Source organism: Epinephelus lanceolatus, chromosome 17 (genome assembly GCF_041903045.1).
Source record: "Epinephelus lanceolatus isolate andai-2023 chromosome 17, ASM4190304v1, whole genome shotgun sequence".
In the NCBI taxonomy this organism is placed as follows: domain Eukaryota; kingdom Metazoa; phylum Chordata; class Actinopteri; order Perciformes; family Serranidae; genus Epinephelus; species Epinephelus lanceolatus.
The window spans coordinates 15,204,541-15,222,650 of NC_135750.1; the positions used below are offsets into that span (position 1 = coordinate 15,204,541).

Below are 18,110 nucleotides of genomic sequence, written 5' to 3' on the forward strand. Positions count from 1 at the left end.
ATGGCTGAGATCCCACCATGAGGTCAAAAGCAGATGAACTATACAGCTGTCAATGTATCGACCTCGTGTTGTTTATTTGTTTCATATTGTAACTTAACCCCACCCTGACTCTTGGGGTCAGTCTGTTGGCCTTGTCACTATGAACATGCCTGTCACACCACTAGGGGCCATTCAATCAGTAGTGTTTAGCATGGTGTAAGAAAAAATACGTTTTCTTCCACCTTGTGTTTCTCCTCTGCAAGGTGCTGGGTTTGTTTGTTGCCCAGTTCATAACACAGAGGGTACGTTCTGAATCGCACACTTTTTAAAAAAAAACGTTTAGTATGTACTGCAGCTGCCCTTAATAAGTACATACTGTTGCATGAGTATGCACGCCTAACATTACGCCTTGAATTTTGACCCTCTTGCTATTATATCCGCTACCTTGGAGATAAACAAACGCCAATTACCAAGATTGCCAGAGATGTAGATCAACCCAGAGAGCTCTGCTGTTGTTACTTTGCAATGTGTGTAGATAAGTTATAACTGCACAGATTGTAGATTCGAACATATTGTATTTGCGACAGTGAAATTACATCTGCAGCTCTCTATCGTTGTCATAATGATAGTTATGTTTTATTGTTGTTTGTGATATATGATATGTGATTATGATATTATATGATATTATTATATGATTATGTTATCTATCATTCCGACTTCTGACAGTTGTCCATGAGTTGTTAAGCTGTCATGTGTTTGCCGCTCAGTCAACGTGACGTATTGTCAGTTGCGCAGAGGATTGTAGGTCAGAATAGCCGGAAAACCATGCTGGCTTAGATACTGCAAAATCAGACAGAATGTAGAAGAACATCCTGGTATTTTTGGTATACTACACTATGTATTGGACATACTAAATCTTCTTCTGGCATACTATATAGTGTGATAGTATGGGTATTGGAACACACAGATGATGTTCGCATATAGATGGAAAGATTGTGTATGCCCTCATATCCTCATAAATGCCCTGTCACATGATCGCAGATAACAAAGATCTAAATATGATCAGACAAAGCCTCATTTATTAACTTCCTGTGACTATCGATTGTTTAGGTCATCTGCTCTCTCCGTTTTATCCCACAGATTTCTCAAGTTCCCTAAAATGTTGCTTTGGATTTTTTGTGTTTTTTAATTAAAAAATATTCATTTATTTTGTTTGTTTGTATTTTGGCTATTAAAAGTGGTTATACAAAAACATTTGAAAATCAATAATAAAAGAATCCAGCTGAAAATTACATTTTGTAAACACAATTTGCAGCATGAACTCTCAGTGGCTCAAACTGCTCATTTTTGTTACTTACTTGGAGAGACTGTGGCGCATAATCAACAGCTAATTTCACTTTTCCCTCATTTTTCATCTTTTGTGTGGGGAAACATTTTCTGAGCTTTTCTTGTCGCCATGAGGTCCTCATTTGGTGTTAATTGCACTGATCGCTGTCTTGCAGGGAAAAAACACATTTCAAACTTATGGGTGCATGTGCCAAGTTTAATCTGATTTTACTTTTTAATTGTAAAACATGGCAAAAACAAAGAATGTGCCTGGCCACACCTGAGACTGTTAGCATGAGGAGTTTATATGAGATGAAATTACAGATGTCAGTCATGCTCTGAACTCCTGTGTTTGGCAGGTGCTTCAAGCCACAGAAATCACGACTGACGAAGTACCTGCTGTATAGATGTGATGTGCAGACCTCATATCCATGCTATAAGATATTATTTGTCCTTTCATTCAGATTGTCAATATAGTCATATTTACCCAAGAATATGAACTGTGTTATAGTGTGTAGAGCTGCAGTCAGTAGCAAAAAGAGGTTGGATTCAAACTGAGGCAGTAATTTCTCACTCTCTGCTTTGTCACTTTCATTGCACTTGTGGTGATGCAATACACTCTCAGCGCCTGATACATTTCACATTTGCAAAAAAAAATCTATATTGCATATAATTAACTGATGTTATTGTTGCAAGAAAAGCAGTGATTGCCTTAACAGACTCATCTCAATTTTGAGTAAACACAGGCTGGTAGTGTAGCCATTTCTCAGGCTTTTCCGCTTGGATTGCAACGCAGCTTGACAGCTCAGTAAAAACCTCTGAGCCCTTTGATCATGATATGCTCATTTCTGCATCGCTCCAATCCAAGAGGGAGTCCCGCTTTAGTTACAACTGGAGTAAGATAGAGCTGAAAAAGGATGTTAGAGCAACTTCATAGGGTATTGCTCTGTCTCCCTCGATCTATCTCTCCTGTCCTTTCAAAGCAGATACACACCGTTAAGGCAAAGTCGCCGTGTAGAGCGAGACACAGGGATGCTGATACACGAGAGACAAAGAAGGGTTAAGTTTTGATACCTAAAACTTTCAGACGCAGATTTGTGTTCAGAAATGACGCTCGGGTAAACATGTCCAGAAATCAGACCTTTAATTCCACGTTAATCCTCTTTTCTGCAGCCCTGTCCATGGCTGACACGGCCCGTGGAAAAGCCTGGTTTGGATCACTGGCTTTGAAGTCCGATGTTTCTATGCGGGTCCTGGAGTAGTTATCGCATGGTAGCTTTCCCTCGACACTTCATGGGATTAAAAACTGAGTTTGTTTGTTACAGTGTTTCCACTGTTTGCCATTTGGGAGATACAGTTACAAGGTTTTCAGCCAGCCGTGACATTACAGTATGTCACTACAGAATATAGTTTTTGTCTTTTGATCAGTTCTCTAGATCTCCTGTGTTCAGATTGCTCCTCAAGCCTCTACCAGGTAGATTCTGGTTGCATTGAAAGCCTGTTGTTTAAACCTCTGTGTAGGTTCATCTCATTAATGCAGTGTGTACAACATTCATTCATGTTAAGACTCTCGTAGACATCATGGTGTGAATAATGATGTTGACGAAGCCTCTTGGATAAGCAATCAAACGTCTTCAACTCTACAACTTGTTAATTTGTGTTTATGAGGTAGTAATTTGTTTGCTTCTTGAATCATCTTACATTTAAGGTTTACCCTTTTATACCTTCTGGGAGTCATATAACAGGGACGGCTCACACTGCAAAACAGAATAAATATCTGAATATATGTTCAGTTTGTAGTTGGTATCACTAAATGCTCCTGCAGCTGAATATTGTATATAGAGAACACTGTAGCCAGAGTTAATTGCAGTGGTCCAGTCGTGGGACAGGAGGGAAGGAACTATGATTAACTTTCAAATTGTGTTTGTGCTCCAACAAAAGGAGGAATTACTCAGAGGTTGAGCTTTTGCCCATTGTATTCAAAGCAACACCACCAAGGGTAACTGTTTCAATTTAGAGACAAAGACGGCAAAGAGGTGTGTGTGTTTGTGTGTGCGTGTGTGTGTGTGTGTGTGTGTGTGTGTGTGTGTGTGTGTGTGTGTGTGTTTGGAAAAGAAAGAGTTTTCAAACAGTGCTGCAGTAAGAGTTTGGCGGCGCTTCAACAATGATGAATGATTTAATTTCACGTTTTGTTCTGCCCTTTGAACGTTTCTGTTCTGTGAGTATTTTTGCCCCCACCCCCCCCAAAAAATAAATTGCAATACAACAATGGCAGGAAGAATCGTAAACATCTAATTCTTTTTGATTCTCCTCATATGGTACTTAGTCATATTGCTGTCTCACTTTGCCCCAAGTGAGACTGAAAAATGGGGACGACGTACCAATATGTTGCTTCACAGGTCAGAGGATTTCTTGTTAGCCTGATTTTTTTCTTTGCCCTCAAGCATCTTAAATCACCTCAAGTAACGACCACACACCTCTACAATATGATATCCTAGGTTTGTGTGTGTGTGTTGTGTGCTAATGCAGCTATACGCTTGTTTGATGTGCCTTTCTATCCCTCTGTATATCGTCTGTTTTGAGCACTAAAGCACACGATGACTCATCAAACCTCCAGAGATGCAAAGAGGGGAAACCCACCCATCTGTGCGCACACCCACACCCACACACCCACACACACCCACACAATCATTGTGGATGCAGAAAGAGGTCTGGCCCTAGCGATTTTGCCTAACCTCTCTTTAACAATGCGGCATGACTTGGCACATGCTGGGCTGCTGCTTCCCCTGTGACTGCTGGGATTGGTGTGCTTATTGTGAGCCCTCTGCTTCACATCACCTTTGATTTGTGTGTGCAGCAGGCTTCTTTTAAGTGGTTTCCTATATAGTGAACACACACACACACACACACACACACACACACACACACACACTCAGAACTCTGGGGACAGCAACACCTGCCTGCAGTTTCATATCCTGTAAACCCCAGGAAACAGAAAGACAGGAGTGCTTGTTGTGTTTTGTCACGCTTTAGATCAGGAGCAAAGAACGAAACCTGCCTTGAAGCCCCTGGAACGAAGCCTGAAAATATAGAGTGCATGTGCAGGTGCTGAAAGTACAGGTTGTTTACCCACCCTTCTGATTAAATGTTCTGGGAATACAGCACTGTATAACATACGACCTGCCTAAAGTGTTATTCTTTCTCTGCCTGTCGGTTTGTGTTTGTGTCTCCCCTTCAATCGCTCATTCTTTGCCGTTCTTTCTCCGCCTACAGACATCCGGGGTTTGCAAACCTTTATGGACCAGTCGTCACGGCTAGGTCTGGATGTTTCCTTGCAGAGGGTGGACCGCAACGTCAGCCGAGTCTTCACTGACCTCTTCAACACAATGCGCACCGAGGAGCTCAACCGGTACCGGGACACTCTGCGGCGGGCCGTGTTGCTCATGAGTCCTCGAGGTGCACAGGTGTTCATCCACCAGGTAGGCTGCATTGCTGAAGCTTTTCTTCATCATGGAATCAACAGCACAAGCATTTATTTAATAGAGACAATCACCCTGAATAGAAACATGGAAAAAATAACAAAACAATTGACTACTAGGAGATTAATTGCCCAGTTTTCATCAGAAACTTGTCACCAAGACCCTCGTTAAAACTGATGAAACAAGAGGCAACTGCCTATCTCAACCGTGCCGAGTTCTGACCCAAAGCAGATGGCAGGGATCCGACTGTGTGTTTTGCCTTCGATATCGAGTTAGCCAGAAGAAAAACACATTTCAGGTGCCAATGTTCTGCATCAAATGTTGTAAAAATAATTCTGGACATTTCTACAGTAAAACATTCATTCAGCCAGTTCTGTTTGCTGTACAGATCAGCAGCACTACACATCACCCCAGGCAAAGTTCAAACAAAGTCAAAGTCAACTGTGTGTACTCGGATGATTTGCATCTTTCATAGCTCATACCATCCTAACATGGCAGCTAACTTTTTTTTCTGTTTGCTTCATCCACATCATGTTTCCTAATTATAGCAGTTTGAATCAGGGGTATGTGTAGGAGGTAATGCATCCTACTTTGGGGCACATCTTTTCCTCTTTCATCTCACCTTGTTTAGTTCAAAGCTTGTTCGTTAACCAGCTGCCCTCTCCTCAAAACGGTTCATAAGACATGAACTGCTGTGTCCACGACTGATGTAAATTTCAGTAAAGTAAAAGTAATTGGGTTAGATGTTATGATAACAAAGAATAAGTTTCTCTGTGTTCTCCTCACGAAGGGCAGACAGATGTAGAAGGTTTTCCTTTAATCATCTGCAGGGGTTTCACTCATGATAACCACTCGGTCAAACCATGTGGAATAAATTTGCACCGCAGTGCTTTGGTATGATTGAAGAACAGGCTTGCGTGGCATTGGCAGCGTTGGAGACAGTGAATAATATGGCAACATTAAAGCGACCTGAGTGGCTTATTCTGCCCAGCAAACACATCACAGTCTGACTCTCAATCTTCTGCCCATCTGGCAAGGACGGCGAAACACTGATAAAACATTGAAAATTTTCCAACTCAATGAAAAATTTGGCCCTCAAATAGATAGCTATAGACAATGGGCTGTTAAAATATGGTTGTAGATAAAAATGACACCCCTTATTTAACAGTCAGCTTTTGACTGCCTTTTGTTCATGTTGAAATATCTCTTTTTATTCATTGTATACTTTTGTTAACCAGAAGGCAAATTTATAGTCTATCACAAATCTATTCATGATGCCTCATTGATTAGCTTTCAAGGCACCATGTAAGTAACATACACTCACCTGCCACTTTATTAGGCACACCTGTTCAACTGCTCGTTAACCCAAATAGCTAATCAGCCAATCACGTGGCAGCAACTCAATGAATTTAGGCATGTAGACATGGTGAAAATGACCTGCTGAAGTTCAAACCGAGCATCAGAATTGGAAAGAAAGGTGATTTAAGTGACTTTGAACGCAGCATGGTTGTTGGCGTTAAACGGGCTGGTCTGAGTATTTCAGAAACTGCTGATCTACTGGGATTTTCACACACAACCATCTCTAGGGTTTACAGAGGATGGTCCGAGCAAGAGAAAATATCCAGTAAGCAGCAGTTCTCTGGGTAAAAATGCCTTGTTGATGCCTGTGAACCAACAACACATCGAACCTTGAAGCAGATAGGCTAAAGCAGCAGAAGACCACACCAGGTGCCACTCCTGTCAGCTAACAACGGGAAACTGAGGCTACAATTCACACAGGCTCACCAAAACTGGACAATAGAAGATTGGAAAAACGTTGCCTGGTCTGATGAGTCTGGATTTCTGCTGCCACATTCAGATGGTAGGGTCAGAATTTGGTGTAAACAACATGAAGGCATGGATCCATCCTGCCTTGTATCAACGGTTCAGGCTGCAGTGCGGGTGATATTTTCTTGGCACACTTTGGGCCCCTTAGTACCAACTGAGCATGGTTTAAACACCACAGCCTACCTGAGTATTGTTGCTGACCGTGTCCATCCCTTTATGACCACAGTGTACCCATCTTCTGATGGCTACTTCCAGCAGGATAACGCACCATGTCACAAAGCTCAAATCATCTCAAACTGGTTTCTTGAACATGACAATGAGTTCACTGTACTCCAATGGCCTCCACAGTCACCAGATCTCAATCTGACAGAGCACCTTGGGGATGTGGTGGAACGGGAGAATCACATCATGACGTGCAGCCAAATCTGCAACTGTGTGATGCTATCATGTCAATATGGACCAAAATCTCTGATGAATGTTTCCAGCACCTTGTTGAATCTATGATACCAAGAATTAAGACAGTTCTGAAGGCAAAAGGAGGTTCAACCCAGTACTAGTAAGGTGTACCTAATAAAATGGCCATTGAGTGTGTATGCTACTCAACTCTTGTTGAAGCAAAATGTAATTCAAAAAGGTCAAGACTATAAAGTCAGAGGACCAAATTGATTGATTTTAGAATTAAAATCAATCAATTTTGCTTTGCATTAACAGTGCAAAACCAAAGTGAGACACACAAATTTCATATCATTGACCCAGTAGAAGGAAATAGAAAATACAAAAACTTTTATGCATTGTAGAAAGCAGTGCAGAGATTTAACAGATTTTGCATCTGATGATGTGAATGTTAAAAAGAAAAGCCTGTTTTTCAAAAGTTACACTTTATTCCTATAGTCTAAGACAGTCAAAAATATAAGTAAATATGAACAACTCTCTCCCAAATCCAAAAACCAGGGTGCATAAACTCAAATTTGTGATGTCAAAGGCTACAAAGTCTGGAACTGCTCCATAGACAATTAATTGGGAAGATGTTGTAGATGACACTGAGAGCACCCAGGGGGGTGTTCTGCGTATATGGGTACATTTTCTGTTCCAGAACTGGCAACACTTCAGTAGATTAAAGCTCATTTGGCTATAAAAAAGAAAGCAAACATTCTGTGGGTCCACAAAATCAGGCTTACATTCATTGTCTTTGGGCCAGCTCCAGACTTTATACATGACAACGTCACATCCTTCTCTGGTGTCTGGCTTTGAGAGAGAGAGAGCAGCTCATGTTCACAAATATTGATTGAACTTTCCTCAGCTGTAGAAATAACATCTTGGAATTCTTGATTTGCCCCTTTAATTGATCTAAATGCCCATTAGAGGTGATAGACATTAGTATTTCTCAATTTAGCCTACACTTCACATTTTCTTCACAACTTCTTGCTTCTATATTCTATAAATATTTGAGCCCTATGTTTAATTTTCAGTTTATTTTCCATTTCAGTGTCCTCCCCCAGGACACTAAGAAGGTATTTTCTCTTGGTGGAGAACCTTTTCACAATTCCTTTAATGTCAGTTGCCATGAAAGAAAGACTTAAGTTAAGCTCTGAGTCATGATATTTCACTATAAGTATACTTATCCATCTTAAAAGTGCACTTATCCATCTCACTTGGTGAAGATGAGTTAGTGCTAGAATATAGATGGAAGGAACTAAAAAAAAGGCATGATGATGTACTGAAATGGTTTACAAAAGGGATATAAAAGCAATGTCCAGATTTAGTCTTTTATTGCATTTGAAGCTCGCTTGCATTTAAAGATCACCGGATGATAAAAGAGAATCCCTCTGGGACACGCAACAGCACCAAGCTGTATGTCCTGCAGTCCTTCCAATAACCAAATTTATTGTCATCAAAACACAACATATGTTTCTATGTCTTAAAAGATTTTACTCTCGATAGACTTACATTTACATTTGCATATCCCCAATCTTTTGGGCTGACTCATTTAATCTTTTCTATCTATTGTGAGCAAGCTCATTAGAAAAAAAAGCTTCAACTAATAGTGTCAAAAACCCCACTTGTTTTCCAATTAGCCTCTGGTAAATGCTTCACTATTAATCTAAAAGTGAAGCACTTATAGACAAATAAATCATTGCACAGGTTGTGAATGCACCCAGGCTTTCAAGTTTCATTAATGACATACTGCTTTGATCTTTTCCTGTACTCTGATGAATTCTGTCTTAGTATCCACACACACACAAACACACACAAACTGCTGCAGACATCTTTTGTTTCTTTTTTAATCTCACCAAGTATACTCTTTATCATTCTTTATACAATTAACATGAGGCATCTTGGGGACTGAGAAAGAGGCACAGCTTCCCATTCAGCACGGCTCCCAAATCCTCCTGTGAATATGTTAATATATTAGAGGTGGTGGAGATTTGTTAATTCATCAGCGCTTCATTAATACCTTGGTAACTGTTGTCAGAGCGCACCCGTTCCCCACCAGAGATACTAGGGAAGAAAATGTAAATATGCTAATATCTGAATGGAGAATGATGATGATGCCTCGGAGGGTTAAGTACTCATGAAGTGTTTCAGCACAAGTGAAGAAAAGTAAAGTTGCCATGGAGACTAGAAGTTGACAGAATGCCGGATCAAATATTCATCACAGGCGACAAATCTGTTGGGGGTTTTTCATGATGGCAATGTAAATGTTAAGAAATGTGGTTAATTAGTGGGATTAATGGTATAAGTGATCTCAACAATTTTCTCAAGGCGTGAAAAATACATTAAGGCAGTGCTAAGTATTGTTAGTGAAACTGTGTGAGGCTGATCAGCTGTAGCAGAGTCGAGTGCTGTTTACCGCAGAGACCTGCTCCGTTTCCTGCACTTCTCTGATTTTTTCTTCCACGTGTTTCGATGTTCTTTCAGCATCTTTTTTTTTTCTCTTCCCCTCGTCTGCTCTTGTACTGTGCTACTTCATTTTCTGTATCTACTTACATACATGGTTTATTGAACAGACCTACAAAAAGACTCAACATGACCGCAAAGAGAAACAACACCAAAGAGACAAACAATTATGAGGGGAAGCACAACAGCCACAAAGACGTGCAGAATGATTTCAAAGGGATGCATGTAACTACAAAGAAACACAATACAGCCACAAAGAAAAGCAAAATGACTACAAAGAGACACAAAATTACTTAAAACGGGTGCAAAATGACTACAAAGAGACACCAAACAATGACCACAAGAAGGCGCAAATTACCACAAAATAATACATGCAAGGTGACTTCAGGGTGAAGTAAAACAACTCCCAAAAAGAGAATAGAGACAAAACAACAGCAGGGAGATTCAAAACAACTACAAATTGACACAAAATGACCACAAAGAGATGCAAGATGACTACAGAGATGCAAAATAACCCAAAAGAGACTCAGAACAACTAAGAAGAGAAGGAAAATGACAACAAAGAGTTGCAAAATGGCTCCAGAGGGAGACGAAACTATAACAGGAAGGCTCAAAACTATTACAAATAGATGCCAAATGACCACAAATAGATGCAAAATAATAACAAAGAGATATAAAATCACTATATAGGGACAAAAAATGACCAAATTAGATACTAAAACAAAACAAATAAAAACTAAATGACCAAAAAAGTTCCAAAATGACCACAAGGACCCCAGAAAATGACTACAGCAAGATGCAACACAACCACAAAGAGATGCAAAATGACTACAGAGAGATGCAAAGCAACAACTGGGAGATACCAAACAACTACAGATAGATGCAAAGTGACCACAAAGAGACACAAAATGTCCAAAAAATGATAAGAGATGCAAGATCTCCAAAACTGACACAAAACAACTAGGAAGAGAAGCAAAATGACAAGAAAGAGTTCCAAATGTCTACAGAGAGAGATAAAACTATAACAGGGAGATGCAAAACAACTACACAAAGATGCAAAATGACCAAATACTGCTTAAAAGAACAACACAACCTCAAAGAGATGACAAATGACTACAGGGAGACACAAAACAACCACAAATAGACACCGAGTGACCACAAAAGATGAAAAATGACCACTGAGAGATGAAAAACAAAGAGGTGCAACACAACAAAAAGAGTGACACAACTGTTACATGTTGATGCAAAATATCTGCGAAGTGATGTAAAATTACTATTTAGAGATACAGAATTCACAAAAACAGGTCCAAAACGACAAAGGACAAACAAAAAGACTGCAACACAACTACAAAGAGACACAAAATGAAAACCCAATGGCTACAAAGAGACACAACTGCAAAACAATGTAGACACAAAAAGACTACAAGGAGACACTAAGCAACTACAAATGATATGGCTCTATCAGGCTCTATCAGTCTGAGTCCATTTTCTTATAATCTGTTCATGTCTACTTTTTCCTCTACAAAGTCAAGCAGGGGTGAAGCAAAAATGACCCAAAATGCATTTGGCAGATGAAAGAGCGACAGTTCATCCAAAGACTAATGTAGCTGGACTACTCACACATTCATATACTGTATTCTTTAATTTCAAGTTGAACTGATGAACAGTAAAGGACATACAGTGAGTGCGTTCGCTAAAGTCATCCACAGTCACATATTCTGTTCTGTTGTATTCTACTCTGATGACGCTCTACTTCCTGAGCAACTGTCACAAGTCAGTTGTCACTTCTCCAGTCTACTCTCAGGCCACAGTCATTTCTTATACTTTGAACAAGATGTATATGTCATTGACAGTGTCTGCGGCTCTGCGCTGAGATTCTGGGCTCTTGTTTTCTCCCATGCAGACAGTTGCCATCTCGTCTCTCGTTCACTTTGGCCATGAGAGGATGTAGCGTCTTCTGTCAGCTTCAGCAGCGCCTCGTTCCTGACACCCGACTACTCTCTGCTCCCTTCATGATAGGGGAACTTCACATGAGTCACGCGAGCCTTTTAGAGGGCCATAAAGTGGAATTTTAAGCTTTCAAATGTCCCATTTCTGCGTCCTTGGGTTGTGTTAGTGAGCATTCGCTAAATCACTTACATAAAACGATGCACATTTAGGTAAAAAAACTTGACACGTTTTATGAGTTACCAAAGTCACTCTCCAATTAATTGTCAACGGTGCAGCTCCGAGCTATATATCTTGAAGACACCCAAATTAGATTTTTGGCTCTGTGGGTTCTGGCTTTGGGAGATAGTCATTCATTTTCACCAACATTGATTAAAATGCTTTAAGCAATTGAAATACCTGTACTGAATGTCAATTACGGAGATGAATAGTTGGCCTTAAGATTAAGACGAATACATGTTAACATCAGATTGAACATTTTGAGTGTATAAGGAAGTGAACAAGTGGATTCAGTCTCAGGGACCAGCTTTTGTAACGTAACACAAGCAACACGTTTACTCATTCTCATATTCTGTTGCATTGCTTCACTTTGTGCTTGCGGGACAGTTGCCTCCTGAAGGTGTTGGATGTGAGTGGAAACAGAACGGGCGATGTCAGCTGGCATGCCAGCTCTGCAGGCCAGTTGATGGATGGAGCAGAGCGACTGGGTGAGGTCTGCCTCCTGTGCGGCGGCTACACCGAGCTACAAGAATGACAAGCGCTGCTGCCTGCTGCCAGGGAACGTGAGCGGGAGAGAGAGATGCTGCACACAGGGCAGGGGGATAAAGGGAGGGAGACAGAGAGAGAGGGAGAGAGCGCAAATAAGAGGGATACAAAGGCTGGGGAGAATAAAGGACAGGAAGAGATGGATGTAGGAAGGAAAGGTCAAAGATGAGAAAGAGCTGGGGAGCTCTCCCAACATAAAGCACTTCTGTATGAAACCGTAATGGGTGAAATCTAATGGAAGAGATGGCAGTGAAGAGAGACTAAAGAGATGAGTGCTGAGAGACCGGAGCTGAGTATGGTATCTGACAGACGGTACCTATTTAGGAAGGATGGGTTTTAAAACCAGCGGAAGAAGATGGCTTTTGTGTTAAGAGATAATTAAGGAATGGATTGAGACAGCTGTAAGCGTTTTAATCTGTACCTTGTGAATGTGTGAATTCAGCCCAGGTTGCACGTCTGATGTGAAAATGATGAAAACTTGTTCGCAAGTTCATCGTACCTCTCTCCCACTGTGACAGTTTGAATGTGCTCAGCTGGAAGGTGCAGTTTGTTTTCCAAAAAAAATAAAATAAATCCACAAAGACTAGATTGTAAAACTCACCTCGGGAACTCGCTGCAAGATCATCTGATGCAATCTGAAAAAATAGTCACATACTGCTCAGAAAAAGCTCGAAATTATCACAACTTTTTACTTGAAAAGGCACTCAAGTTTTTTTTTCCTCCAGAATTTATAATTAACACTCTATCAATGTCATATTCTAACATTATTTTGACCCTGTTTTTCTCAGTTTTTTATTTATTTATTTTTTATCACTGACTGTGACATTTGCCAGCCTGTCTCAGTGCAGAGTGCCCTGCTTATCTTTGAGTTACATCTGTGCCGGAATAAAAAATTTGCCAGAACTGGTGACTCAACGGTGGCACATAGGGGATATACTGTATTATAAATTGCCTGTCTTTGAGAGTAAAGATTATCATTTCTCAGCTTTGTCACAAAACGTCAGATTGAAAAGCAGCTCTCCTGAAGCTGCCACTATGAAAATGGGACTGTCTGTATGTTTTGCATCCGGAATAACGGCAAAGTTTAAAGCATCTCAACCCAGTCGCCAGAATTAAAGTTGGCATTGATATTATAGTTAACATGGTTAGGTTTAGGCACAAAAAAAACTTGGTAGGGTTGAGAAAACATCATCTTTTGGTTAAAAGCACAAACATGGCTGGAAAAAGTCCTGACCTGTCGTTAAAACACCCTGTTTCGTTAAATTTTAACAGTGGTCTGCTGCTGCCTGCTGCTTTACAGCTGCCTTACCTAGATGTCACGTCATTCACCATCCCCTCCTCCTTCTGATGAACAGACTCAGCTCATATCTGAACTTTGCCATACGCATGAAAGGTACATATGTGACACCTGTGGTTTGCAGAAATGTACAATGTCAACACTTTATTCTGGCGACTTGACTTCATGTCGAGTCGTGTCAGCACTGAACTGCCAAAGGATTTAACACAGATGACCTTCACCTGTTAGACTGGTAGCGGATTACTGCATTTTCCTTGTGCCTTTTTTTAAGTTGTAGCTGTGGCTTTTGATTATTCTCTAGAATCTGCCACTTTATGGACCTTGTCTGCCAACTGAAACATCTTGCTCAACATCCAAATATTTACTTTGAAAGGAAGGAGGCAATATAAATGCCACCTCTAAGCAAATACCAGAGCTGTTTGTGTGCTCTTCCAAGGACAGCCACTGTATTCAGCAGAGCCGTAGAATGAGACTCACTTGCTTGCTCTGCCAGAAAATAACTTGGGTTGATGATTAAAATGATTTATTTCAGTAAATAATTCCTCCCATCCTTCTGTTTTGTCCACTGACTTTGTAAATGCCATCCTGTATGACACAAATATAACACCCTAACAGTAAAACAAAACCAAGTGCATTTTCGCAAGTTTTCTATTTAAGGAGGTATTTTTACTGTAATCAGGTTTTTCAGTTTTATCCTATTTCATACCTCTTATTACCTGCATTTCAGAGGAAACTATTGCACTTTTAAGCCCACAATTAAGGGTACTGTTTGTGGTGGAAATGCTAGGGTCTAAGTACTATGTCTCAAGGGTTAGCCTACTTTTGGTTCCAAAAGTACCATACCGGAAGTGTTTGGTGGAAAAGGGGCGGTTTGGTTTCGGTTGAATGTAAGACTTATACTCCTAATAGAGTAGGTTATTTGTTCACAGTAGTAATGCTGTTTTAACCTAAGTGCGGGGCATGAGTACTAGTGCCACTGCTTCGATCTGGCTCTTTTTTTGAAAGAAGACGAAGTACAGAAGAGCTTTCAGAGCATATCTGTACACCAATTTGACTCCATGGCAGACAAGGTTGTGGAGTTGGAAACAGATTCACTTGTCAATACCTGACACCGCAAATCGCTGATTAAAAAAGGACCCTGGTGACACTTGAGTGTGAGGTGTAATAAACACATTTGCCCTTGCTAGGAATTGTGTTTTGATGCCAAGGACTCTTCCGTCTTATTGTCACAAACGCTTGTGGTCGGTGATTTAAAAGCGGCCTGAGCTGACATGCTATTATGAGGTGCTTTAAAAAAGGACAGCGATGATGGCTTTTTTTTTTGCTTGGGGAATTCAGTGTCGTTGACATGACAGCTTGTGGAGCACAAAACACACACAAACACACATATACACACACATACAGGCATGCAAGTCTCACACGCACACTTCGCCCACGTCTTCCTAACATAAAAGCAGTAGATGCCTCTCGACAGTAAGCTTTCACTTTGTAACATTTCTGTGTCCTTCATAATTGTTTTGTCAAAGTCAGAGTTTCACAGGTTTAAAAAACTCTATGGGAAAAGATTGTATTTAGAGAGTCCATTTAAATGTTAAGGTGAAAAGGTGAATACGCCATTTTTAAATGTTCCAATAGTTGACTGCAGACTTACAAAGTCCAGAAAAGAAAACATTTGCTCAGGCTCTATCTGCCATGTTTTCAATTCAAATGTTACTCCTTATTATCTGCAACACTTTGAGGTGTTATCAAACTTTGGAAAAGGTCTAAAACCATTTTCACCTGCAGCACCTCTCTGCCGTAAGAGTTCATATCCCCTGTGTCTCGACTGCCTTCATTTCCTGTGCCCAGTATGTGCTTATTTTTTCCAACTTTTACCCCATTTTTCTTTGATTTACGAATGAAGCACAACTTTAATAATGATAAATAAATAGTAGAAATTAAAAGCGTAAATAGAAAAAGTTTCAGACCTGTATCAGGAGGTTAGAGCTTGTTAAAGGCTAGAGTGAACATAGCTTTCTTTTAAAAATATTTAGCAAGCTAGCTTCCCTAATATCTACAGGTACTGTGTTCCATAGTTTTGGGGCATAATTGACAAAGGCTGCATCCCACAATCTTCTTCCAGCTGTTGCTGGGAACCTCCAAGAAACCAGCAGCAGATGATCCCAGTGTTCTTGGAGGCAAATAGTTAACAAGGGAGTTAGCAATGTAGCTTTGTCCCAGCCCATTTAGGGCTTTGTATACAAGGAAGAGGAGCTTAAAATCAGTTCTAAATGTAACAAGAAGTCAGTGGAGAGAAGCTCAGACTGGCCTGATGTGCTCTCTCCTCTTGGTTCTGGTTAATAGCCGAGCTGCAGAGTTCTGAATCAGCTGAAGTCTCTCGTGGTGTTTTTCTGGAGGCCAGTAAAAAGAGTTGGCTTGAAATAAAGGCATGAATCAATTTCTCTGCATCTTAAAGGTTCTGTATGTAAATTTCAGAAAATCCTTGTTTTTGGTGACACCTCCCTCTGAGGCCATTAGGTGAACCTCAGTCAGCATCCTCCATAGCCGAGAGCAAGAACCTGCATCGGCACCCTATACCATCTGCCTGATGGTAACAGCTCACTAAATAAGGGATGTAATTTGCAAACCAGCCTCGATAATCAAGATGAATTAGCTGACGTTATCCACTCAGTACAGTATTTTGCTACATTTGCTAGCCAGTAGTTTATCTGTTACAAAGCAAGCTAACGCTAGCTAATATTAGCCAATTAAAACCACAAAATAAAGATTTTGTCAGCACTGGAGGGCACCAAAATTCTGCCAGGGACACTGAATTTGATGAATTTACTGTTCATCAGTCTACAAATGAGATAAGAATTATGTAAATTTGGGTCCTTTACTGTAGTCCTTTACATAGAAGTCAGTCCACAGGCTGTTATAGGTAACCAAGAAAGTTGGGTAAGGTCTCAGGTTTTAAGTTACGTTACAATACGTTCATCCATTGGCAATAAGAAAAGATAAATTTAAATAAATAGTTACATACAGTACTTTTAAGATATGGTGTCAAAAACAATCCAGATCATCAGGTTCTTGTAGCTGTGCTAATATTCCTGCATGCAGCACAGTTGTGTCTTGGCACCTGGACTTTCCCTCTCAGACGGAATAAAGCTGGCCATGACCTGGAAGTGTTTATCCCAGCATGACTCATTAACCTGACACAGAGAGCATGGTGTTGGTGCAGGGGAGCGTGGTGCTGGCACAAAAAAAACATCCTTTGCATTCATGCATACACAGAACACACACAGAACGATGCCCAAACACGTGCACGCTTTCACTGCATCACCCCTTGTTCCTTCCCCAGATCCATCACTGCCAGTTCTGTCTACACCCCCTCCCTTAGTGCTAATGAGTCAGGCCAGGTATAATTACAAAGCTCCAAAAGTACTCCTCAGCCCGAGTTTTTTTTAAAAACGCCATAGAAAACAGACCCGCAGCCACCCAGAAGATTCAATCAGACTGGCCCAGAATACAAATGAAGGCCACTGTGTGTTAATGGTTGAGTGGCATCATTTGGAATGGGAGGCTGGGAGAGTTTATGGAGGTGACAAACAAAGCAACACATTAGGGACGGCCAGTGCTCAGCACAGGTGAGGTCTGAATAGAGGATGCAGTATGATGGACTATACAGTACCAAGATTATCTTTACTGTATAAACAGACAAGGGTGGAAGTCTGGAAATGTAATCATGTTTACTGATTAGATTCGTCTTTAGACAAAAATCCACTTAAATTTTAAACATGTTTTAGGTTCCACAGCTTGAACATGATAATTGGAATATAATGGGATTGTTCTAAAATCAACTGCATTTGTGCAGTTATTAAGTTACAATATCATTATACAGTTTTCACATAACAGCATTTGTATGCATTTGCTGCTGTTTATATTTTGTATATACAGTACAGGCCAAAAGTTTGGACACACCTTCTCGTTCAATGTGTTTTCTTTATTTTCATGACTATTTACATTGTAGATTCTCGCTGAAGGCATCAAAACTATGAATGAACACATGTGGAGTTATGTACTTAACAAAAAAAGGTGAAATAACTGAAAACATGTTTTATATTCTAGTTTCTTCAAAATAGCCACCCTTTGCTCTGATTACTGCTTTGCACACTCTTGGCATTCTCTCGATGAGCTTCAAGAGGTAGTCACCTGAAATGGTTTCCACTTCACAGGTGTGCCTTATCAGGGTTAATTAGTGGAATTTCTTGCTTTATCAATGGGGTTGGGACCATCGGTTGTGTTGTGCAGAAGTCAGGTTAATACACAGCTGACAGCCCTATTGGACAACTGTTAAAATTCATATTATGGCAAGAACCAATCAGCTAACTAAAGAAAAACGAGTGGCCATCATTACTTTAAGAAATGAAGGTCAGTCAGTCCGGAAAATTGCAAAAACTTTAAATGTGTCCCCAAGTGGAGTCGCAAAAACCATCAAGCGCTACAACGAAACTGGCACACATGAGGACCGACCCAGGAGAGGAAGACCAAGAGTCACCTCTGCTTCTGAGGATAAGTTCATCCGAGTCACCAGCCTCAGAAATCGCAAGTTA

At 40.5% G+C, this 18,110-nt stretch overlaps 1 protein-coding gene across 3 annotated transcripts in view; it reads left to right on the forward strand.

The window, feature by feature from the left end:
• grid1a (glutamate receptor, ionotropic, delta 1a) overlaps window positions 1–18,110 on the forward strand; it is a 327,113-nt gene that overhangs the window by 212,909 nt on the left and 96,094 nt on the right. For all 3 annotated transcript variants that reach the window (XM_033613949.2, XM_078160556.1, XM_033613946.2), the window contains exon 4: window positions 4,579–4,784. In XM_033613949.2, coding sequence (XP_033469840.1) covers window positions 4,579–4,784 — 206 coding nt within the window. The remainder of the gene's footprint in view (window positions 1–4,578; window positions 4,785–18,110) is intronic.